General features: G+C 37.6%; 10 protein-coding genes across 10 annotated transcripts; 2 read left to right on the forward strand and 8 right to left on the reverse strand.

Annotated features, from left to right (window-relative positions):
• Positions 1–69: 69 nt before the first annotated feature.
• RO3G_16374 (uncharacterized protein) lies at positions 70–428 on the reverse strand (the record flags this gene model as incomplete). The annotated part of the gene is made up of 2 exons (XM_067670958.1): positions 70–259; positions 400–428. 2 exons carry the CDS (start codon positions 426–428, stop codon positions 70–72), a joined length of 219 nt encoding a protein of 72 aa, XP_067527059.1.
• Positions 429–2,623: 2,195 nt separating this feature from the next.
• On the reverse strand, positions 2,624–2,734 carry RO3G_16375 (uncharacterized protein; the record flags this gene model as incomplete). Its single annotated transcript, XM_067670959.1, has 1 exon — positions 2,624–2,734. One exon carries the CDS (start codon positions 2,732–2,734, stop codon positions 2,624–2,626), a length of 111 nt encoding a protein of 36 aa, XP_067527060.1.
• Positions 2,735–4,745: 2,011 nt separating this feature from the next.
• On the reverse strand, positions 4,746–5,978 carry RO3G_16376 (uncharacterized protein; the record flags this gene model as incomplete). Its single annotated transcript, XM_067670960.1, has 2 exons — positions 4,746–5,654; positions 5,730–5,978. 2 exons carry the CDS (start codon positions 5,976–5,978, stop codon positions 4,746–4,748), a joined length of 1,158 nt encoding a protein of 385 aa, XP_067527061.1.
• Positions 5,979–6,584: 606 nt separating this feature from the next.
• On the reverse strand, positions 6,585–6,932 carry RO3G_16377 (uncharacterized protein; the record flags this gene model as incomplete). The annotated part of the gene is made up of 1 exon (XM_067670961.1): positions 6,585–6,932. The coding sequence occupies one exon, from the start codon at positions 6,930–6,932 to the stop codon at positions 6,585–6,587; it is 348 nt and encodes a 115-aa protein (XP_067527062.1).
• Positions 6,933–8,132: 1,200 nt separating this feature from the next.
• Positions 8,133–8,471, reverse strand: RO3G_16378 (uncharacterized protein; the record flags this gene model as incomplete). Its single annotated transcript, XM_067670962.1, has 1 exon — positions 8,133–8,471. The coding sequence occupies one exon, from the start codon at positions 8,469–8,471 to the stop codon at positions 8,133–8,135; it is 339 nt and encodes a 112-aa protein (XP_067527063.1).
• A 2,536-nt stretch (positions 8,472–11,007) lies between these two features.
• RO3G_16379 (uncharacterized protein) lies at positions 11,008–11,909 on the forward strand (the record flags this gene model as incomplete). The annotated part of the gene is made up of 2 exons (XM_067670963.1): positions 11,008–11,634; positions 11,817–11,909. The coding sequence occupies 2 exons, from the start codon at positions 11,008–11,010 to the stop codon at positions 11,907–11,909; spliced, it is 720 nt and encodes a 239-aa protein (XP_067527064.1).
• Positions 11,910–12,562: 653 nt separating this feature from the next.
• On the reverse strand, positions 12,563–12,937 carry RO3G_16380 (uncharacterized protein; the record flags this gene model as incomplete). Its single annotated transcript, XM_067670964.1, has 1 exon — positions 12,563–12,937. One exon carries the CDS (start codon positions 12,935–12,937, stop codon positions 12,563–12,565), a length of 375 nt encoding a protein of 124 aa, XP_067527065.1.
• A 996-nt stretch (positions 12,938–13,933) lies between these two features.
• RO3G_16381 (uncharacterized protein) lies at positions 13,934–15,988 on the forward strand (the record flags this gene model as incomplete). Its single annotated transcript, XM_067670965.1, has 1 exon — positions 13,934–15,988. One exon carries the CDS (start codon positions 13,934–13,936, stop codon positions 15,986–15,988), a length of 2,055 nt encoding a protein of 684 aa, XP_067527066.1.
• Positions 15,989–17,748: 1,760 nt separating this feature from the next.
• Positions 17,749–19,113, reverse strand: RO3G_16382 (uncharacterized protein; the record flags this gene model as incomplete). The annotated part of the gene is made up of 2 exons (XM_067670966.1): positions 17,749–17,807; positions 17,901–19,113. The coding sequence occupies 2 exons, from the start codon at positions 19,111–19,113 to the stop codon at positions 17,749–17,751; spliced, it is 1,272 nt and encodes a 423-aa protein (XP_067527067.1).
• A 1,942-nt stretch (positions 19,114–21,055) lies between these two features.
• Positions 21,056–21,589, reverse strand: RO3G_16383 (uncharacterized protein; the record flags this gene model as incomplete). The annotated part of the gene is made up of 1 exon (XM_067670967.1): positions 21,056–21,589. One exon carries the CDS (start codon positions 21,587–21,589, stop codon positions 21,056–21,058), a length of 534 nt encoding a protein of 177 aa, XP_067527068.1.
• Between the last annotated feature and the right edge of the window lie 3,186 nt (positions 21,590–24,775).

Genomic DNA, 24,775 nt, shown 5'->3' on the forward strand with positions numbered 1-24,775 from the left:
ATAGCCTAGTTATGTAGTCACCAAGAGAGCTATGTTAACTATTGGCCAGCTTAGATCCCCGACTTAAATTCAATCGAGCACGTAGGACATCAATTGAAGTTGAAATTCAACTATTACGAATATAGAGCAAAGAACATGGATGTGTTTTGGGAACGAGTTGATGAAATATGAAATGACTTCCATAAAGATCTTTGCCAAGGACATGTAGATAACATTCCGGAAAGAACTCAAGAGATTATTAATAGAAAAGTAGGACCAACTAAATATTAATAAATAAGTTCATTCCGTTCAAATTTTCATTTTTTCAAATTTTCAAATTGCGCGCTCCTTACTTCCTTCAATACTTATCCAATAGGGCTTAAACTCTTTCAAACTTTTCACGACATGTAGGAAATTTACTATGTGGGAACAGTGGCAGTTTGTGCCATTGTAACAGGATGTGCGCTACAAAAACCGAGAAAAATGGATTCCTTGTAGCAGTTTTGTGACCTACTGTATCTCAAAGGAGACATTGAAGTATTATGGACTGCAAAGTACAGTAAGGGACAAAATCAGTCCGTTTTTGGGCTTTTTCGCAATGCCTCGCCGGGAATTAAACTTAGGGCTCCGCTTTGCTGACATTAACTTTGCACGCAAACTAGACAAAATTATTGGTGTAACCTAATTGCTTCTACCACCATTTCCTCTGTAGTTATGGCGGAAAAATAATTTTCCGTGATTGTTGCTAACGCCCGATTTTGCATTAGACACCATATCTCCAGAAACAGTCATTGGATTGACTTGCAATTTAGTTTGGTACGTCTTATGACGTCAGTGAACGCTTACGCGTTCTCATATTTTAGCTCCTTTTATTTTTTTTACATTTTTTCTTTTTCCCCATTTACCTCATCTCAGATTAGCCAAACACACCAGGACAGCAAAGAATGCCGACAAACATGCCCAAATTGAAAACATGTTGAACCACTCCATTCCATGGGATATAATTCAAAAAAACGTAGGCTGCGGAAAGTCCATGATTCGAAGAATTTCAAGGAAAACCAAGATGCAGTCAAAAAATAGCACAGGTAGACATCGTTTACTCACACCTAGGGAGGAAACCAAAGAAGCTAGAGATATAAGACTAGGCTTACCTAAAAGTGCAGCTGATGCCTCCATTGGCGTTAAAAAACCAGATCGATCAGTCAATCCAAAAATAATTACTCGTACTTTCAAACACGAAGGTCTAAAATCGACTAAAAAAAAGACGGCACTTCCACTTAATTAATGACAGGCAAAAGGAACGATATGATTGGGCAAAGGCTCATAAAGACTAATCCGAGACTGATTGGGAACGCATTGTGTTTTCTGATGAGACAAAGATCCAAAAAAGAGGGTCTAATGGTCTAGAATACGCTTGGAAAGAGGATAATGCACCTTATCGAGGCCATCACTACAAAAAGAAACATGCTTATGGAGGAGGCGGGATCATGCTTTGGAGTTGCATAACTATACATGGAGGGGGCTACATGTTCTGGCTACAAAGTAATGTAAATGGTGAGCTATACACATCAGTACTTGAGGAGGAATACAAGGAAACATTGAAGTACAATGGCCGTCAAAACTGGTCGCATGTTTTCATATTTTGCCTATACGCACTATCTTCTTCTTCATTTCTTTGTCTATAGCAATGAAATATAGTTCATTCGAAAGAGCAAACTCTGGACAATTATATGGTAACACAGACAACACAGTAGAGCCAGTATACTGGTAGTAATTGGCACTTAAAGTCCGACGGTACATGCGACCAGTTTTGACGGCGTTTGTAAGTAACATAATATAGTCACAAAAATGTGGCTTAATTGCAATTTTTTCATATTTTTTTCTTCTCTTTCTTCTTTCATCGTAACATTATTTACATGTAAGTGTTTTTTTGTTAAATTGCAGCACTCCATTAAGACATTATACCATTGCAGATCCGACATGCGTGCAATTTCAAATGACAAAGCAAACAACATCTACTCATTGCTGAGATCCAAGAAGTCAAACAGCAAAATAGCAAAACAAGTTGGTGTTAGTCGTACCACTGTTCAGAAGTACCGCTCATCTCTTAAGATGAGTGGAAATGTTGATGAAGGTGGTCGCCCATCTCTAATTAGCCAACGCATGGTGAACTACATCCGGAGATTAGTCACCTTAGGAAGAAAAAATAACGCTGTAGAGATCCAAAAAGCTCTAAAAGAAGAATTTGGAATGTTAGTAAGTGACAGTACCGTACGCCGCGTTCTTAAAAAAGCTGGCTTTATAGCGTTTGTCAAGCCTCAAAAACCTTTGCTACGCAGCCAAAACATCGTGAAACGCCTTCAGTGGGCCAAATCGCACCAACATTGGACTGTGGACGACTGGAAACGAGTCATATTCTCAGATGAGACTAAAGTAAATCGTTTTGCATCCGATGGAAAGGCCTATGCATGGAAACTACCTCATGAGGAATTGAACTCGCGACATGTACAGCAAACCGTCAAGCATGGGGGTGGTAATATCATGGTCTGGAGCTGCCTTACATGGGAAGGTGTTGGATGGATAGTTGATGTTGGTCATCGTATGAATAGTGAAGGCTATCTTGACGTCTTAAAAGATGATTTACTCAAGACAATGGAAAGTTATGGCTTGGATTCCTCCAAAATGGTGTTTCAGCAGGACAATGATCCGAGGCATACATCGAAGGTAGTGAAAGAATGGATTGACCAGCAGCCATTTGAAGCATTGGAATGGCCTCCTCAATCACCAGACCTAAATCCCATAGAGCATATGTGGGCTCATTTAAAGAGAGAGCTATTTCATAGCTATGAGGCACCACCAACTAGTATGCATGAGCTATGGGAGCATATAGGTCAGACCTGGTATGCCATTTCCAAAGAAGAATGCCAAAAATACATCGAAAGTATGCCGAAAAGGTGTGCTGCAGTTATTAAAGCAAAAGGTCGTTGGACTAAATATTAATTTTTTTAAATAAAGTGTGTAAAAATGTTGACTTATTAATGCCGTCAAAACTGGTCGCATGTACCGTCGGACTTTAAGTGCCAATTACTACCAGTATACTGGCTCTACTGTGTTGTCTGTGTTACCATATAATTGTCCAGAGTTTGCTCTTTCGAATGAACTATATTTCATTGCTATAGACAAAGAAATGAAGAAGAAGATAGTGCGTATAGGCAAAATATGAAAACATGCGACCAGTTTTGACGGCCACTGTATTATGGCCTGCAAAGTAGGGACGTGATCTTTCAACAACATAATGCAAGCATCCATTGTGCTTCAGCTCCTTCAAAATGGTTCCAAAAGAACAAGATTAAGCTTCTGAGTTGGTCAGCATACTCTCCTGGCTTTAACCCAATTGAAAACGCATGGGCCATGCTTAAAAAGATGGAACAGATGACAAGACCACCTTCTTCCGTGGTTGAGACTGATCAAGCATTTTTTGACCGGGTTTCGAAGCTTTGGTATGACCTAGCAACTCCAGAGTACTGTAGGAACCTTATTCACTCCATGTCCCGTCGAGTTCCCGACGTAATCCAGCGTAAGAGCCGTGATATCAAGTACTAATCGAAATTCAAAGAAATAAAAATCCATTATTTTCAATATATCTTCTTATAACATGTTGGAAAGTTACCATCTCCGACGTATATTGTCTAATTTCTTGAAGAAAGAGGTAAATTTTTCGTCAGCAAAGCGGAGCTCTAAGGTTAATTCCCAGCGAGGCATTGCGAAAAAGCTAAAAAAAAAGGATTGATTTTGTGCCATGCTGTAGGTACATACAAAGAATGGTTAGTTTTCACTTCATTCTGTTTGCTGGTTTTTTTCTTACAGTCATACAGTGGGTCAAAAAACTGCACCAACGCAACTCAGTTTTTCGGAAATACTAGTATAGCTCCGTCAGTTTAAAAGTAAGCATTACGAAACTTGGAACAAAAGGAGTTAATACTGTTACTATTTATTGATAAAAGTTTCAAAGTCAGATGCGGAGTATTGATCTAAGGAGCACTCAGAAAAAAGAGGAGGTCGGTTGGTGCAGTTTTTTGACTTTTAAAATGAAAAGGTATTTGGTATCGTATGTCCGGACTGAGACAATTCCGACGGATTTAATCTAATTGTTTTTATTCCTAGTCACACTGGGGATCTTAAAATAAATTTTTTTGCAATTATTTTTTTTTTCTTTCCTACTTTACCCAAACTCATCCTACATCGTCAGTATCCATCCATCATTAGAAATGCCCAAAAAGCTTCCATCCGATATTCAAAACAGTATCAAAGCATTATTAGAGAACGGCGTTGATCCTGCAGTCATTGGGAAACGAGTTGGAGTGCATAGAAATACCGTCAATAGGTATGCAAATAAGTGGATACATGATAGAATACGTAAAAGAGGAGGTAGACCGAGCATTGTGGCAGAGTCAACACGTCCATACATCAAGAGACAAGTGCTCACAGGTTGTTTGAAGGCTGCCAAGGATGTGCAAATGAAGTTGGAGGAGCTTGGACACCCTATGTCGTATCAATCGGCAATTAATGTCTTACATTCAGTTGAAATTTATGCTGAGATCAAAAAGAAGAAGCCATTATTGACTGAAAAGCATCAATATTGGACAGTACATGATTGGCGACGTGTCATCTTTTCTGATGAGACGAAAATCAACATTTGGGGCTCTGATGGTTGCAAGTATTATTGGAAAAAAAATGTGATCATTTACAGCCTCACTATATCGACGTTACTGTGCCTTGGTGGTGATGGTGGCAGTAGTGGCGGTATCAGCAGTGGCAGTCCTTTTGAGGACTTTACATTGTTCAGTGGTATGATTGCCATTACCATGAACAAGACATTTTGATTTGGGCTTGAATTGAGGTTGGCCTTGCTTGCTTGGACCACTAGCATTCTTTGGATTGTGCATTGATTTTTCAGCACCACTCACAAACGAAATTGGGTTTGCGGACGATTGATTAGTGATGTTACGCTTTGTAACACCAGCGGCCATAGTTTTATCATTGCAAATATTTGAGGAGATCACAGTACGAGCCTTGGCAGACACCTTACAAACAGAGTCTTGCTGATTCAAAGGTAAGTTTAGCAAGGAGGGGGACACTTCCTTATACAAGGCGAGAGGCAAAGCACGTTTGAACAAGGCAGCAGTTCTAATATCATCTTGCCATTTTGCTGCGCGTCTGATTCTTTGGAATAGGTCAGTAAAAGCCTCGATCGACTCGTTTTGCTGCATTTTGATGGTCAAGAGTTGATCAATACTGTTTAGCGTCTGAGCGACATCTTGGGTGGCGTACGTATTGATGATGATAGACCTAGCCTCATCCCAGTTCAAGCTTCGACCTTTTAGCACCTCATTAAACCAGGATCTTTGGTCTCTATTCATTTTGATTGGAACCAAGCGCATCCAGTGTTGATCGATTGCAAGTCCGTTGGAACTTACAAATAATGCAAATGTGTCCAGGAGATCTTCTACTGAATCATGAACCTCTACGTCCGTTCTCCACACATTACCAATCCATTGCCATGTAGGAAGATCATTGGGAATGAAATGATCAAAGCGGTTTGACGACTGGTTAATGGATTGTTGAGTTGTTTCAATCTTGGGAGGGTCGCAATAGGTTTGAACTTCCAAAAGGTACTAGATACAACTTGTAATGTGTGATGCTTCATTGCGAAGGCTTTCCAGTTGATCCATAGGTAAATGGTTTGATACGCCTCTAGCAAACCTTTGTGATACTTCTTGAAGTTGCTGGCGAAGTATAGTCAAGGAATCAGTGTTACCAATACCCAGGAGATTATCATCAGCTGTCTCCATCATGGCAGCACCGTTTTGGTAAAGTAAAACCGGTTCAGTTGCTTCTTGACTTGATGAAGAGTGGATATCAGCAGGAACCATAGGGCTAATATCTTGAGCATTGTTGATGGTGTTGATTTCCATAGGTAAGTTATTTTGAGCGGCCATTTTAGAAAGTGATAGAGCAATAAAATTTAGAATTCGTTGAAAAAAATGTGTTATCTCGTTGAATTTTATAGTCTTTTTATTCTTACGAGATAACACACTTATGGCTGAAGAATGTCCGGCACAGTTCCGGTTTACATAGCATAATGCATATTTTAGACTGCCTTTCAGATAGTATATGTCACAAAAGTCGCAGATATATAGCGGAGATACAATGTTGATTTTAAGTTTTGTGCACCAGTTTTGTCCGCTACTGTAGATACCTACCTAAGGTTTTAAAGGCACCAGGAATATAACTAGAAGTGAAAGAAATAAATATCAAATGTATCGAACTTTTTATCCGCATTCTATTCAAAGCTAAAATAGTAGGTATACAGTGGGTGAAAAAACTCTAAAAACGTCAGATATTTTTTCAGTTTTTAGCCTCTGTGAGCATACACAATGACTTAGATCATGCAAAAACTTTATGACATACTTGTTGGGCTGTCTATTGCATCTCATGAGAGTTTTAACCTCAGAATACTATTTAACAGTCCGCAAAAGCGATGGAAGTGCTATGGGTTTATTTTTAGAGTTTTTTCCCTTTACTTTTATTATATTATAGATGACTTAATACCGAGTAGATCTACCTTTGGCATCGATTACTGCCTTAATACGTGCAGGCATAGTGTCAATATACCTTCTGCAAACTTCTTTATCAAAGGAGTTCCATTCCTTTTCAACTCTTTCCCACAATTCATGGACACCTTTGGCTTTCTTGTCATATAACGATAGCTTCAACTTCAAATGATGCCAAAGATGCTCAATAGGATTAAGGTCAGAACTTTGAGCTGGCCAGTCATGAATGTAGTTCACCCCATTAGCTTTTAGCCATTGAACTGTTGACTTGGAACGATGCTTTGGGTCACCATCGTGCTGAAAATATGCAGTAGACCAGTCCATTTCATAGTACTCCATTGTTTCCCGAAGTGTTGTGTCCAATATATGTTGGTAAAGATCCGAGTTCATAGTTCCATCGTATATCTGACAGGCGTATCCGGGTCCCTCATACGTCATGTAACCCCAAATCATCAAACTACCGCCCCCATGCTTAACAGTTACGTCAATATGATGAGGTTTAAGAAAATCCCCTGGTCTTGACCAATAGTACTTACACCCGTCAGAGCCCCAAATGTTCACTTTTGTTTCATCAGAGAACACTACGCGTCGCCAGTCATCTGTAGTCCAGTTTTGGTGCTTTTTGGCCCACGCTAGCCGTCTCTTCATGTGTTTTGCGGTTAACAAAGGCTTTTTGACCTTAATCGCAGCAAAGAAGTTCATCGATTTCAATACGTTTATAGCGGTTTTACAGTGAGCGACAAAACTGTCCCAATGTTTTGTAATTTTCTCTTTTATGGCCTGTAGCGTTATGGTTATCAGATTAATTTATGGTTTGTTGTATATCATTCGATAGCCAAAGCCTTGTAGAAGTAAGCAACATATAGCAAAGACCGATTAAAGTGCCGCAAATGGAGATAGAGGGAATCAAAAACAAGCGGTGCATTGGGACAGTTTTGTCGCATTTTCAAAAAAATATAAAATGGTTTATTTATTTGATATTAATAGTCAGTCCAGCGTCCTTTGTTCTTGATACATTGTTTTATACGCTTAGGCATTGATTCTATAGCCTTTTGACACTCTTCTGGCTTCATTAAGTCGTACCAAACTTTAGTTACTCGTTCGTATAATTCATTCATGCCTTTTGGCGCCGTTTCATAATCATTCAGCCTTCTCTTTAACAATGACTGTGATATTTGAGGTTTTATAATATAAAAAGTACTAAGTCAATCAACAAATGTAAAAATAAGTGAGACTCAAAGTAGATTGTCCTTTATTCAAGTTAAAAATATGAGGGTATTTATACTTTTCTAATCACGACTAAATATTAATATTTACAGTATATGACTATTGATTATTAATCGATATTAGACAATGAGTTATTTATATGATTGGCATAGTTGAACATCTTCTTATCAAGAAGTAATTATTAATCCTGATCCAGGAACTTATTAGAATATTCTGGAGTTGATCGGGATTTTATTTGAAGTGGCGTAATACAATGTCCGATATTCCTAATTTGGAGGACCATTGTTCGTAGTAACTTACATTATTACTTTATTACATGTGTAAATACCACAATGACCACATATTTTCAATTGGATTGAGGTCAGGGGACTGTGCAGGCCACTCCAGGATGTTGTAGGATTGGTCTTTAAGGTATTCTTTGACTAGTTTGGACGTATGCTTAGGATCATTGTCATGTTGAAAAACCACCTGATGACGTTCGAATCCTAATTTATCGATGCTAAACTCGATAGTACGCTCCAATTCATCTTCCAAAATCTCTCTGTACAATTCTTTATCCATATTACCATTGATCTTGCACATCCAACCGACTCCTGCATAGGTAATGGCGCTCCACAGCATAATACTGCCTCCACCATGCTTAACAGTCATCTTGACATGTTACGATTTCAAGCTTTCCCCTGACCGGATCCAAGCCCAGGTGCGTCCATCTGAATTAAATCTATTTATTTTCGTCTCGTCTGACCAAATAACACGTTTCCAGTCATCTACAGTCCAGTCCTTGTGAGCCATACACCAAGAAACCCTCTTACGGATGATTTTAGCACTAAGCAAAGGCTTCTTCGGCTTCTCAATCGCACCAAGGCCGGCCTTACGAAGGGTTCTGCGCACTGTCACAGCACTTACTTTCCTTCCAATGTCCTTTTCTAACTCTTTAGCCACCTTTGCTGCACTTGACATCCGGTTTTTCGTCACTTGGCGGACACAATAGCGTTCATCAGCTGCCGATAAGATCTTGCGTCGGCCGCCTTTTGGCTTTGTTTTAATCGTAAGATTAAATAAAAAATTAAACAAAAAAACAATAGCAGCAATATAAAAATTAAAATCCTTCTTTATTGCAGATTTCTTTATATTGCAAAAGAGCCCCGTTTAATGGATAAAAAGTTGGCATCTATTTATATTCTTTGTGAGCGTAGATATAAAAGATATAGACTCGGCAACGATGTCGTGCTGAAGAACCAATGATTAAGCTAAAGCTTGTCGATGTTCTAATATATGCATCTGAAGTTGAACAATAGAAATAATAACCAGTCAATTAACTTTGATCTAATTACTTTTGGGGTTGACAATTGATTAGACTCGCTTGGATGACAAATACTGATCTTATTGTTCTAAATTTGGAAAAGTGTGGAATTGTTCAATCATAGTTTAATCTTTGTGTATCGTTATTATTTTAATACAACTGATATCTTATAGAAAATAACTATGTTTACAACAGGCTTTCCAAGTCCAAAGCAATAGGATTTTCGGAGTCTCCCAACCGTACTCTTGCTTAAACCAGTAGAACCTTCCACTTCCCGAACCGACTTACCTTGTTTAAGTAGAGAAATTGCTTGAACAACTGTTTCTTGAGAGGCTTGTTTCATGTTGAGATATAATGGGTGAGTAATAAATCAGTAGGAGTTTAAAACTTCAGCAGTGAGTAAAAAAAAGCTTAGAGACATACAATGCGCATTTGTAAGCAGTTTGGTACCTCTATGCAACTTGTGGGTCGATATTTTATCATATTTTATATTTTTTTGAGAATGCGACAAAACTGTCCCAATGCACCGCTTGTTTTTGATTCCCTCTATCTCCATTTGCGGCACTTTAATCGGTCTTTGCTATATGTTGCTTACTTCTACAAGGCTTTGGCTATCGAATGATATACAACAAACCATAAATTAATCTGATAACCATAACGCTACAGGCCATAAAAGAGAAAATTACAAAACATTGGGACAGTTTTGTCGCTCACTGTATATGATATGGAATATCCAAGCTCCGTGAGTTTGTCATGTACTTCCTTTGCAGTCTTGAGTTGGCCTTGTAAAACCTGAAGTTTGATGAACCTCTTCGTCTGAGCGGACACAACCATCGGTCTACCACCAAGTCCACGCTGTCGGTTTGGGAAAAACTTATTCGCATAGTTATTAACTGTTGCATACGTAACCCCAAAACGGTTCGCAACCTCCATGGAGTCTTTTCCATCAAGTAGAGCGGACTTTATATAGTTTTTGATGTCAGCCGAGAGAGATTTAGGCATAATTGAGTTGTTTAAGATATTTAGAAAGTAAATGGAAAAAATTGAAAAAAAAGAGAAAAACGACTCCTTTTATTCTTTTGGAGACTTTATGAGTCGTAATAAGTCATTAAAAGTCCGCGGAGTCTGTCCGTCGGTCCGTGTATCCGACATTTATGAAAGTGAAAAAACTCTAAAAATAAACCAGCCTTCTTTTAGTAGTTGTTTTCGGATGAATAATCATCATCTGGGATTGAAATTGCAACATCCTATTTATTACATTTAGTGCTACATATATGCAAAATTTCAAGGCGATACACCAATTTGGTAGAACATAACAACCAAAAACGCTGATAGCATCATAACGTTTTTAGAGTTTTTTCACCCACTGTATCTATTCAGTATGGAACGTTTTTAATAATCATATTTCATCTTTGTATAGCAACATCCTTCTAAATAAAAGTTATTAGTATTTCTGAGAGGTACTTCTTAAGATCATTGATGTATCCATCATTCATAACTCGATATTAAGATAGTATTAATAAGCTACATGTAAAATATATCCAATAGATAGACTACAGGGTAATTCGGATAACCTTCATTAAGGATAAGATACTGCGTAATTGCACGGTTAAATTATATTAAATCCAGGAACTAAATCACAGTCAGCCGCAGTCAATCATATACGAGTACACTCTTTCCGGAAAGTAAATTCGCCCAGGGGCGAGAACAAAATTCGGGTTGCACGAAAAGTAAATTCGCCCTGGTGGAAAATCAATTCGCTTGGGCAAGAACAAAAATTCGTGTTGTACGAAATGTAAATTCGCCTCGCGCTGACAAATCATATGCTCTATTGCCAAGATTATATTGTAGGACAAAGCTTGGCATTTTTGGATATAAAAGAGCATGGTAAATGCTCGACTCCGTTTTATTTCCTTTTCACAATTATACCGTAAATCACAGATAATGAACATTCAATTCTTGTTTGAAAATGGGCAAGGTTCTGTCGTCGACGAGTATGGCAGACCTGAACCAATGGATTATATTGTTGATGAAGAGCAGTTTCGTCTTGAAACATTGAGTTCTCATACGCAATATTTAGCTCAGATGCCTCAGGAGAGTGAGAGAGAAACAGAGGCAATGCAGATGGACATTCGGATAAAACATAGTAGCGATGTTATTATGAGGGAAACATCAGTGAAACGAAATTACACACGTTATTCAGATCAGGACAAAGTGAGGTTCTTCAAATTGATGTTTGAGAAGTGCCTGAGTGCGGCCGCTACTGCGACACAGCTTGGGATACATGTTCGTACGGGACAAAAATGGGCTAAACAGTACGAGAAAGATCCAGGCAGTATCTTTGAGAAACGGAGAAAGACTGGTCGTCCACGTATTCTCCATGAGGAACACAAAAACACTATCCTCGAGTGCATCGATGAGAATCCTTCAGTCGTCCTAGATGAGATAATGAAGAAGTTAAAGCAAATATTCACAGAATTGAAAGTATCCAAAAGTACCTTGTTTGATTTTGTAAAAAAACATTGCAATTTGTCCCTCAAAAAAGCTCGACTTCAACCCATAGACCGGAATAGCGAAGAAAAGATTCAAGAGCGCTTAGATTGGGTTCGCAAATGGGAAAAAACAGATATGGATTTTACGACAAACTGTGTCTTTCTTGACGAATCTGCTTTCCATATTAATTTGAAACGTAGTATGGCATGGTCAAGAAAAGGTACACCGGCAGTGGTCACAGTTCCCAAAACACGAGCAACAACAACAACTATTTTAGGCGCGATTTCTGCTGAGGGTCTCATCAAATGCAGCCTTAGACTTCCTCAGCCTCAAACCAATAAAAAGAGAAAGAGGGGAAATAGCGTTGCACATGCTAGCAAAGGAACGGTTACGGGACACTATGTCAGTTTTCTGAAAGCCACAATGGATGAAATGGACCAGTATCCGAACATGAAAGGTCATTACCTCGTGATGGATAATGCTCCTATTCATACATCGGAAGACATAGCCAAATACGTAGAATCTCGCGGCTACCGATGCGTTTACTTGCCTCCCTATTCTCCTGAGCTTAATCCAATTGAGCAATTCTGGTCAGTAGTCAAAAGTAAAGTGAAACGCAACAAGTTTCTCGAGAAGGAAACGTTGATGACCCGGATCAGTGAAGCTTCTAATAGCTTAAAATTAAGTGATTTTAAAGGGATTGTTATGCATTCTCATAAATCCTTGGATAAGTGCCGTAATAGCCAAGCTCTCTGAAAAATCGATTTCATATTAAAGAAGTAAGAGCATTTGTGACAGGAATGAAAGTTGAATGACGGTTTTTTTTTTTTTTTTTGGATTATGGACTATTTGTGAAACCAATAACTCACATTTATTGCAATACAATCAAGACACGCAATTTACTGGCATTTTTTTTTAATTCGATAAAAGGTGGGGGAATAGTTTTTCATGTGGTATTGGATATGTCTGAAAATGGGTGTCTGTCGGCAATGGACTTTGTATAGATGTTGTAAAATTTGCCATCCTTGGGCATCCATCCATAGTCATCTGCACCTCCAGGAGAAGGAGAACGAGATCCACCACAAGAAATAGGAGAAGCGACCGCAGATAGCGAACCAAACAATGCGCGAGGAAGTTGAGCAAGGTTAACGTCATCGGCAGGAGGGTCATAATAAGTTGGTCTTATAGCACTTGCTAACCGACAACCCGTCATCCACGAATCTTGACGGCTGATTGTCGTTCCAATGGTGCTGCCACGGTCATCAATACAATCAATCGATTTTCGGATCATGGTCGCATTTCGTTCCAAATCAGAGATCATCGTGAAGAGCAGGGTCAATGATTGCTTAAAGTCGTGAAACGAGGATAGATTTCGAGGGAAATGAATGATGCCTTGATGAATAGCGGCATAGAGTCCAGGTTCAGTCAAGTGAACAGTTCTGCAAAACCATGAGAAAAAAAATTGATGAGCAAAAGCTATGATTGATTGATTTATACTTATCTTGTTTTTTTATGTTTTCAATAGAGGGGAAAAGAGTAGTTCAGAGGAATGGTCTCCATAACAAAGAGCAACGTGGGTCTTTGCTTAGAACATACTTATTTCTATTCATTTTTCCGCCTGGTCATAAAGCTGCCATTCCAGCCTACACACCAGGGATAATCAATGAATAATTTCCCATTGAAAACGGCTGGCATGTGACAGCATTCGAACGAATGGATGTTCTTAATAAAGAGCGACATGAGTCTTTACTTAGAATACTGTAGATGTTCATACTTAAAAAACCTCCGTTTCCGTCTACAACTTATTGCCCACCATTCCGAGCAAGTCATAGAGATAATCCGAAGATCCCATGCCAAACAAATCAAAGATAAAGAAAATAAAAAAAAATTTTTTAACCGACGGCTTTGGGGAGCTGTTATTTTTGGAGTACTCCAAAATTTGTGACGGACTTTTGGAGTGTCATGAGTCCCAAGTAAACCTCTGCTTCGGAGGTTTAAATCCCCTTATTCCAAATAATGTTTCTAATCTTTTCCATAGCGGAATGGAAGGGGCCATAGACCCTTATTAAAGCATACCGCAACTATTGTACAAAGCCATATAAATAGCTCTAATAATTTTATCAAATAAAACGATATCTTTAACTCTCCTAAAATCTCGATCTATTCTTTTGATCATTTCCAAACACAAATAACTTCTTTATTTAGAATTATCTTGTGTAGCTTAAATCTTAAATCCTCAACTTATTTCAGGAGTACTCCAAAAATATCGGCACCCACGGCTTTGTGCTTTTTTTTTTTTTTTTAGTTTGCTTTTCTCATGAATCCCATTCCTCATGGTATAAGACCTGGATTTAAGCTGACAAAGGATGATTGTCAAGTATACAAAGTGTTGGATCTTTTTTGTGTACTTCCTGTGGAGCACTGGGCCGATCTTGAGAAGGTCATTTCTGAAATGCTGAAGGCAGACAATTCTCTTTATTGTGATGCAAAAACTGCCAAAGGAATTCTTCAAAAATCTCTGATTGTGATTGGCAAAAAACGAAAAGACTGTTACCCATTGCGTACCTTTTGTGATCAGTTGGTTTCCTACTACAGATCAAAGTACATCACTAAAACCTTCGCAACCATTTGGATACAAAAGCAACAGTTATCACAAGAAAAAATGCGCGCCATAAATGTTGGTGCCAGGAACGGTGTGAGACTGTCAACAGTGGGTGCCATTCAATTTGGTGAAGAACTTGAAGCATCAATTGAGCAAAACCTGGGTCCATCTAAGCAACAGCAAGAGTCACAACAACAACGGAATCTTCAGCAAAAGCCACAACAACAAGAGCCACAGGAACAGCAAGAGCCACAGGAACAACAAGAACCACGTGAACAACAAGATCGTCAACCACAACAGAACCAGCTTCAACGAGAATCGGTAGTGAAAACTGATGAATCAACCGATGAATTGCTGTCCTACTATATAATGCTGGAGGAACATGATGCGTTTTACTTCCAAGACTCAACTCTTGGCACAAGAATCAAGCGTGCGGCCCTTCACATCTTCAAATCTTGGAAGAATGGCATGGAATTGACAGATATGCAGCGATATTGGATGAAATGTGGTTTATCTTCGATTTTGGATCTGGTTAATCCCAAGTCTACTCGAGCCTTTTTACATTCTGATGAAGAGGATTGGCATCGCGTTGAGAGCAAGTTTACCCTTAGGCATCGAATCACCCATCCTTCTCTCCCAGACATCTTTGATCAAACGTATGATGTTGTGGCTGCGCTACTGGAGAAACACAATGATATTGAAAAAGCTATCAATTACATCCGCCTTGTCAAAACCTCATCAACTGAAACGAAGAAGAAATTGAATGTCATTTCCACTGTCATTCATATATTGGAATCCAATGCATTTTTATTGAATCCGGATAACCTGCATCGCGTCACCGAATACGACTTCATAACTCAAATACGGTCTCCGTTGCTCAAGTCTATTATTGACGTCCATGGTATCTTACGGTTGAAAATTGGTGAATCAAGTCCTTGCCATGGTACTATGTCAAGAAAACGAATCTATCAACAAGTGAATGTCGGTTTCAAGGTAGACATTCGGATCCTGTATGACTCACGACACAATGAATATGATTTGCTTGCGTCGGAAGTGGCCAAGGCTGGATCTTCTTCGAAAATCAACGGTGATTTGACCAAGCTATTCAGAGAAGCCAAGGACAACCTGGACGACTGCATTCAGCATCTCCTGAATGAAAAGACAACTGTACCCTCCTCATGGTTTTTGCAAGCAAATAACCTTCATGCTCACCTTGGAACTGTTCACTTGACTGAACCTGGACTCTATGCCGCTATTCATCAAGGCATCATTCATTTCCCTCGAAATCTATCCTCGTTTCACGACTTTAAGCAATCATTGACCCTGCTCTTCACGATGATCTCTGATTTGGAACGAAATGCGACCATGATCCGAAAATCGATTGATTGTATTGATGACCGTGGCAGCACCATTGGAACGACAATCAGCCGTCAAGATTCGTGGATGACGGGTTGTCGGTTAGCAAGTGCTATAAGACCAACTTATTATGACCCTCCTGCCGATGACGTTAACCTTGCTCAACTTCCTCGCGCATTGTTTGGTTCGCTATCTGCGGTCGCTTCTCCTATTTCTTGTGGTGGATCTCGTTCTCCTTCTCCTGGAGGTGCAGATGACTATGGATGGATGCCCAAGGATGGCAAATTTTACAACATCTACTGTAGCGGACAAAACTGGTGCACAAAAATGAAAATCAGTATTGCATCTCCGCCATATGTCTGCGACTTTTGTGGCATATACCATCTGAAAGGCAGTCTAAAATATACATTATGATATGTAAACGGGAACTGTGTCGGACATCCCGCAGGCATAAGGTCATTTTTAGTGATTTTTTTGAATATTTCAATTTTCGCCAAAAATATAGTGCTTGTCTAGCCTTCCTTCAATTTTCCTCATATCTCTCCCGTTTGCTTTCATATTTCACAGTATATTAGTGAGCTTTAGTAGCTCTTGAAAAATACATAAACCCATGCTTATTTTGTATTTCCTATTGAATTCCCCCTTTTGTTTTTACCCTATTCACTATAACAAAGTACTAGCCTTATATGCTTAAGAAAATAAGCAACTGTAAAAGCAAAGCTCTGAGATTTCGAATACACTTAGTTCGTACGGCAGCGGATCTTTTTAGGGTAGCAAGAATCTCCAAATGGACAATCAGCAGGATAAGAAAGGAAGAAAAGAACATCAAGGCTTGTGACCGTGGTAGTCAACCGGTCGTAGTCAGCAAAATAACTAATGCAATCATCCGCCTAAAGTTTCGACAAGGACCTTTACGCACAGCTTCTGATGCTCAGCTCTTTTTGAGGTCCTTAGGATACAGTATTAGCAAACTGTCAGTCAGAAGGCACTGTAGGAAGCTAGATTTTGAGTCTGGAACTAAGGAATCGAAGATTTTCATTAGCTGTATAAGCCAGAAAAAGCGATGAAAGTGGTACCACGACAAACCATAGCATACTATAGAGGGCTGGAAGTCCATCATATTTAGCAATGAAAAAAACATGAATGTTATGAGTGCAGATAGTATACACTAATATTGAAAGCAAGTCAAGCAACCTTAGCGATCTTTTTACGGTGATCAAACAATGAAGCATGCTGGCTGCTCTGTTACATTTTAAGGCTGTATTAGATATTGAGGACCAGGATATTTGTGTCAAGTATACTATGCTGTAATAAAGTCATAGATATACACATGTATTTCGTTACTACATACCACAAAAGCCTAGGACATAGTGGTCTAAAATATCGTAATCTCTCGTTTCAGCATGACAATGACACAAAGCACACGGCAAGACATGCCACACAATCAATATTTAATAGCAGGGCTTCTGTGCTAAAGGGTTAGTTATCACTAATCCCGACTTAAGCCTTCTTAAGCATGTCCGGTGGCAATTGAAGGCAAAGCTATGACGATACGACACTAGACCAAAAAGGATAGGTTATCTTTGGAAAAGAATAGTTAAAGAGTTGGGCTCTTTTACTGAAAGTGACATATACGCATACTACTAGCATATGGCAAGAAGAATGTTGGATGATATCAAGAGATGAGATGATTATACAAAGTCTTAAATTTTAGACACTTTTGCGGTTTTTAGGAAATATAAAATTTTATAAATAAAAAGCATGCTCTTCGCTCAGTTTTAACAATGTCATGCTAGGAATACACGTAAATTACATTGACTAGTATATCTTCCTTCTAATATAGCTTCACGACTATCGCAATTACCATGAGCAAGTAATGGTGGTTAAAAGCTGAAAAAAAATTTTGTGCACCAGTTTTGTCCGCTACTGTATACAAAGTCCATTGCCGACAGACACCCATTTTCAGATATATCCAATACCACATGAAAAACTATTCCCCCACCTTTTATCGAATTAAAAAAAAATGCCAGTAAATTGCGTGTCTTGATTGTATTGCAATAAATGTGAGTTATTGGTTTCACAAATAGTCCATAATCCAAAAAAAAAAAAAAACCGTCATTCAACTTTCATTCCTGTCACAAATGCTCTTACTTCTTTAATATGAAATCGATTTTTCAGAGAGCTTGGCTATTACGGCACTTATCCAAGGATTTATGAGAATGCATAACAATCCCTTTAAAATCACTTAATTTTAAGCTATTAGAAGCTTCACTGATCCGGGTCATCAACGTTTCCTTCTCGAGAAACTTGTTGCGTTTCACTTTACTTTTGACTACTGACCAGAATTGCTCAATTGGATTAAGCTCAGGAGAATAGGGAGGCAAGTAAACGCATCGGTAGCCGCGAGATTCTACGTATTTGGCTATGTCTTCCGATGTATGAATAGGAGCATTATCCATCACGAGGTAATGACCTTTCATGTTCGGATACTGGTCCATTTCATCCATTGTGGCTTTCAGAAAACTGACATAGTGTCCCGTAACCGTTCCTTTGCTAGCATGTGCAACGCTATTTCCCCTCTTTCTCTTTTTATTGGTTTGAGGCTGAGGAAGTCTAAGGCTGCATTTGATGAGACCCTCAGCAGAAATCGCGCCTAAAATAGTTGTTGTTGTTGCTCGTGTTTTGGGAACTGTGACCACTGCCGGTGTACCTTTTCTTGACCATGCCATACTACGTTTCAAATTAATATGGAAAGCAGATTCGTCAAGAAAGACACAGTTTGTCGTAAAATCCATATCTGTTTTTTCCCATTTGCGAACCCAATCTAAGCGCTCTTGAATCTTTTCTTCGCTATTCCGGTCTATGGGTTGAAGTCGAGCTTTTTTGAGGGACAAATTGCAATGTTTTTTTACAAAATCAAACAAGGTACTTTTGGATACTTTCAATTCTGTGAATATTTGCTTTAACTTCTTCATTATCTCATCTAGGACGACTGAAGGATTCTCATCGATGCACTCGAGGATAGTGTTTTTGTGTTCCTCATGGAGAATACGTGGACGACCAGTCTTTCTCCGTTTCTCAAAGATACTGCCTGGATCTTTCTCGTACTGTTTAGCCCATTTTTGTCCCGTACGAACATGTATCCCAAGCTGTGTCGCAGTAGCGGCCGCACTCAGGCACTTCTCAAACATCAATTTGAAGAACCTCACTTTGTCCTGATCTGAATAACGTGTGTAATTTCGTTTCACTGATGTTTCCCTCATAATAACATCGCTACTATGTTTTATCCGAATGTCCATCTGCATTGCCTCTGTTTCTCTCTCACTCTCCTGAGGCATCTGAGCTAAATATTGCGTATGAGAACTCAATGTTTCAAGACGAAACTGCTCTTCATCAACAATATAATCCATTGGTTCAGGTCTGCCATACTCGTCGACGACAGAACCTTGCCCATTTTCAAACAAGAATTGAATGTTCATTATCTGTGATTTACGGTATAATTGTGAAAAGGAAATAAAACGGAGTCGAGCATTTACCATGCTCTTTTATATCCAAAAATGCCAAGCTTTGTCCTACAATATAATCTTGGCAATAGAGCATATGATTTGTCAGCGCGAGGCGAATTTACATTTCGTACAACACGAATTTTTGTTCTTGCCCAAGCGAATTGATTTTCCACCAGGGCGAATTTACTTTCCGGAAAGAGCGTATTCTATGACAAATATAGCAATAGAAGAACACGTAACCCTTATCTATTTGTCATCAGCTAGGCCATACTCATTAATTATTAATCCATGACATGAAATATTATCCGTGTATGAAAAGTATAAATAGAGTACAATTTTCTTATTAAACAAAACAATCTCTTTATCGAGTCTCGTCCTCTCTTGTTCCTTTTATTCTCTTGGATAAATCAATTTTGATCCAAAAGCTCAATTTTTTGAGAAAGAAAGGCGTACACGTTTATTATTAGACATTTTTTTATAGATAGAATTTATTGTATCATATATTTATTCTCATCAAAATTATTTTGAGTCTACAACTCGTATATTATCCTTCCAGCAATTTTGATCAAGTCTTAAGCAAGTTTTGATTTGTTCTTACACAATTACCAAATACAGTGGGTCAAAAAACTGCACCAACGCAACTCAGTTTTTCGGAAATACCAGTATAGCTCTGTCAGTTTAAAAGTAAACATTACGAAACTTGGAACAAAACGAGTTACTACTGTTACTATTTATTGACAAAAGTTTCAAGGTCAGATGCGGAGTATTGATTTAAAGAGCACTCAGCAAAAAGAGGAGGTCGGTTGGTGCAGTTTTTTGACTTTTTTAATATTAGTGGATCCACCCTTCTTTGCTAAGACTGCTTGCATTCTGTCTGGCATACTGTGTATATATTTGATGCATTGTTCCTTAGTAAACGAATTCCATTCATTTTCGATTCTTTGCCACAATTCATGGATGCTGGTCGCCCTATTATCATACATGCTCAGCTTTAACTTCAAGTGATGCCATATATGTTCAATAGGATTAAGATCTGGACTTTGTGATGGCCAATCGTCAATGTAAATCATGCCACTATCCTTCATCCATTGTGTTGTGGACTTTGATCGATGTTTGGGATCATTATCGTGCTGAAATACCGACGTTTCCCAGTTCAGACCATAGTACTCCATAGTGTCTTTTAGACTTGTACCAAGGATTTCTTGGTATTCCTCTGAATTCATGGTGCCATCATAGATCTGACATGCGTATCCAGGTCCTTCGCTGGTTATACAACTCCCTAACATGAGACCACCGCCTCCATGCTTCACAGTAACGTCGATATTGTTTAGGATAGGGGGGTTTTAGGTAAAAGTAGTATAACAACAAAGATAAAGAAATACTGTTAGAACTTGGTATCTCTTTATTAAGTTAAGATAACTAAGATTGAATATATTAAATTCTACATGTAAAAAGTGAGAGTATTTATAGACATGATACGGATAAAGAATTAGGACAGATTTATGATCAATTCGACAGAATAGATGATTACTATTTCTAATTATTAGTTTAGCCTGTTCCTAGTTTGTATTGTCAATTATGCTATTGGGATGGTTTCAGATAGCTCTGGATGTAGGACTATTTAGGAGATGGTACGGATGAATATAAAATCCTCTAGTTCCGTGATTGGATATTATGGCTAATAATAATATCTCAGTTAGGATAAATGTTTACATTATTAAAGATGATCCGGTAAGTAATTGTCATTCCTTATTCAACATGCTCATATCATCAATAAACCATTTTACAACCACGCCATACATTTGACTGTGTGAAGTTAATATGAATAAAGCTTAATATAAAAATCTAATCAAAGTCTTTTATTGATCTGTGTTGGGAATAATGTTATAAATGATTCCAAGTTATGTCAACATACTATTCAGGATCATATCCGATTCCTTTTACTAACATAAAGTGACTATAATCTTATGTATCCTTAACAGATATGCTGAGGCTGTAAATGATCACATTTTCTTTTCCAGTAATACTTGCAACCATCAGAGCCCCAAATGTTGATTTTCGTCTCATCAGAAAAGATGACACGTCGCCAATCATGTACTGTCCAATATTGATGCTTTTTAGCCCATACTAATCGAGCCTTCTTGTGCTTTTCAGTCAATAATGGCTTTTTCTTTTTGATCTCAGCATAAATTTCAACTGAATGTAAGATATTAATTGCCGATTGATACGACATAGGGTGTCCAAGCTCCTCCAACTTCATTTGCACATCCTTGACAGTCTTCCAACAACCTGTGAGCACTTGTCTCTTGATGTATGGACGTGTTGACTCTGCCACAATGCTCGGTCTACCTCCTCTTTTACGTATTCTATCGTGTATCCACTTATTTGCATACCTATTGACGGTATTTCTATGCACTCCAACTCGTTTCCCAATGACTGCAGGATCAACACTGTTCTCTAATAATACTTTGATACTGTTTTGAATATCGGATGGAAGCTTTTTGGGCATTTCTAATAATGGATAGATACTGACGATGTACAATGGGTTTGGGTAAAGCAGGAAAGAAAAAAAAAGAAAACAATTGCAAAAAAAACTTTATTTTCAGGTCCCCAGTGTGACTAAGCATCAGCAAAATTCGATTAAATTTGCTGGAATAGTCTCAGTCCGGACATATGATATCAAATACCTTTTCATTTTAAAAGTCAAAAAACTGCACCAACCGACCTCCTCTTTTTGCTGAGTGCTCTTTAAATCAATACTCCGCATCTGACCTTGAAACTTTTGTCAATAAATAGTAACAGTAGTAACTCGTTTTGTTCCAAGTTTCGTAATGTTTACTTTTAAACTGACAGAGCTATACTGGTATTTCCGAAAAACTGAGTTGCGCTGGTGCAGTTTTTTGACCCACTGTATATACCAACCGACAGTGGTCTATGTGGAAACACGTTGTACAAATATGTCTATAATGTAGTTACAATACGTATTAAGTGACTTCATTTGTTAACAGTCACATATTTCGATTTAAGGGTATTTTTTATTTAAGGGTGGATATTCCAAAAATTTTGATCACCCTTAAATAGAGCGGCTACTGTACTCACACTATCAATCGTTAATAATGCTTGATCGCTATACAATGATTATCTTTGGAGCACAACAGTCTAAATACAGTAGCGGACAAAACTGGTGCACAAAACTTTTTTTTCAGCTATAAGCTACCATTACTTGCTCATTACAGTTGCAATATCTATGAAACTATATCAGATAGAAGGCGTACTAAATGTTGCAAATTGTGCAAAGTTTAATCATTGCATTGCCAAAAATGAGGGAGAACCAAGCTTTTTATTTATAAGAATAGATATTTTTAAAAAACTATAAAAGTGATTAAAACCTAAAAGTTCGTATAATTGCCTCGTCTTTTGATAACAGCAGCAATTCGTTTTGGCATGCTTTCGTAGTATGGCTACATATCACTTTCAGTAAAAGAGTTCCACTTTTTATCGATTCTTTTCCAGAGATTGTGTCGTATCCCAACATACTTTAAACATGATTCATATTCAATTTATAAGAAATCAGAGTAGTGAATGCTTTACAAAGATTTATTACAGTCTTTTCTCTATTATTCGGTCATAACTAATTCCATTCCTTTAACTCAATGCAAGCTTTTAATATAACTCCTGATGCAATGCAACATAAATGAAAGTGTTTTGCCAAATAAAGAATATGAAGCAAAAACTACAAAAAGACGATAGTTGTGAAACTAAAGACTATATATGACTTTATTAATAAAAATATTGAGGGTATTTATACTTTTTGAATGTCTGGGTCTTTACCGCTATTTCAATTGATCGGTTAAAAGAATGATATGGAATATAAGGAAGGATAGTGGATAATCAATAGCCGCTGTCTACTTGACGAATTAAGGGACAATGAAGTAATTAAACTATTGATCTAACGATAATTATAGAATAGGATTGAACTGCCGTTGTTGTAATCAGGTTCCGATATAGTCTTTTAGAACGCTGGTAGGACAACAGGGCAAGATTGGCTATTGCAGAATTCTCACGTTTATTAATAGAGATCTGGTTAGACTATAATTCTGTAGTATCCAAGTTTATCCATGAATGTTCACTTTATTAGTTGTGTGGATACAACAGAAAGATCAGATCTACTTAAGAAATAATTATAAAACAGTCCACTTGCATAACCAGGAACAGATCTTCACATTAAAACTTACTGACACTAGATCTACAGTTATAATTAATTAAAGTATCTTGAAAAGGATTTAATTAAACCTCCATGAAAAGAATATAAATACCAGATATTACAATATTAAATAAAAAGATAACTTTTTCAGCCTCGTTGAATTTTATAGTCTTTTTATTCTTACGAGATAACACAATAAGGTCATTTTTAGTGATATTTTGAATATTTCAATTTTCGCCAAAAATGTAGTACTTGTCTAGCCTTCCTTCAATTTTCCCCATATCCCTCCCGTTTGCTATCAGATTTCACAGTAAATTAGTAAATTTTCGTAGCTCTTAAAAAATATATAAACCCATGCTTATTTTGTATTTCCCATTGAATTCCCCCTTTTGCTTTCACCCTATTCACTATAACAAAGCACTAGCCTTATATATTTAAGAAAATAAGCAACTGTAAAAACAAAGCTCTGAGATCTCGAATACACTTAGTTCGTGTGACAGCGGATCTTTTTAGTATAGAGAGAATCTCCAAATGGACAATCAACAGGACTGTTTAGGATAGGGGGGTTTTAGGTAAAAGTAGTATAACAACAAAGATAAAGAAATACTGTTAGAACTTGGTATCTCTTTATTAAGTTAAGATAACTAAGATTGAATATATTAAATTCTACATGTAAAAAGTGAGAGTATTTATAGACATGATACGGATAAAGAATTAGGACAGATTTATGATCAATTCGACAGAATAGATGATTACTATTTCTAATTATTAGTTTAGCCTGTTCCTAGTTTGTATTGTCAATTATGCTATTGGGATGGTTTCAGATAGCTCTGGATGTAGGACTATTTAGGAGATGGTACGGATGAATATAAAATCCTCTAGTTCCGTGATTGGATATTATGGCTAATAATAATATCTCAGTTAGGATAAATGTTTACATTATTAAAGATGATCCGGTAAGTAATTGTCATTCCTTATTCAACATGCTCATATCATCAATAAACCATTTTACAACCACGCCATACATTTGACTGTGTGAAGTTAATATGAATAAAGCTTAATATAAAAATCTAATCAAAGTCTTTATTGATCTGTGTTGGGAATAATGTTATAAATGATTCCAAGTTATGTCAACATACTATTCAGGATCATATTTGATTCCTTTTACTAAAATAAAGTGACTATAATCTTATGTATCCTTAACACAAGCACATGTTTTCTTGTTTCAATTAAAATTTATTTATGAACAGTTGAAACGTAGAGCATTTTTATAAGAATAAATGGTCATGTATATCTTGAGCATATACTAAATATAACGTCGGGTTAAGCAAGTTTCAGATTTCATTTTACCTTTATAATAATGTAATGAAGAGCCACAGAATGTCCACAGCTCTTATTCAAGAGCTATCGTAAAGTAAATCTTATCGGCAGATTAGGGAATAAATTCAAAGCAGCCAAGATCTTTTATGTTATTTTTGTATTGTTGAGATA

Source organism: Rhizopus delemar, genomic scaffold (assembly GCF_000149305.1).
Source record: "Rhizopus delemar RA 99-880 supercont3.20 genomic scaffold, whole genome shotgun sequence".
Taxonomy (NCBI): Eukaryota; Fungi; Mucoromycota; class Mucoromycetes; order Mucorales; family Rhizopodaceae; genus Rhizopus; species Rhizopus delemar.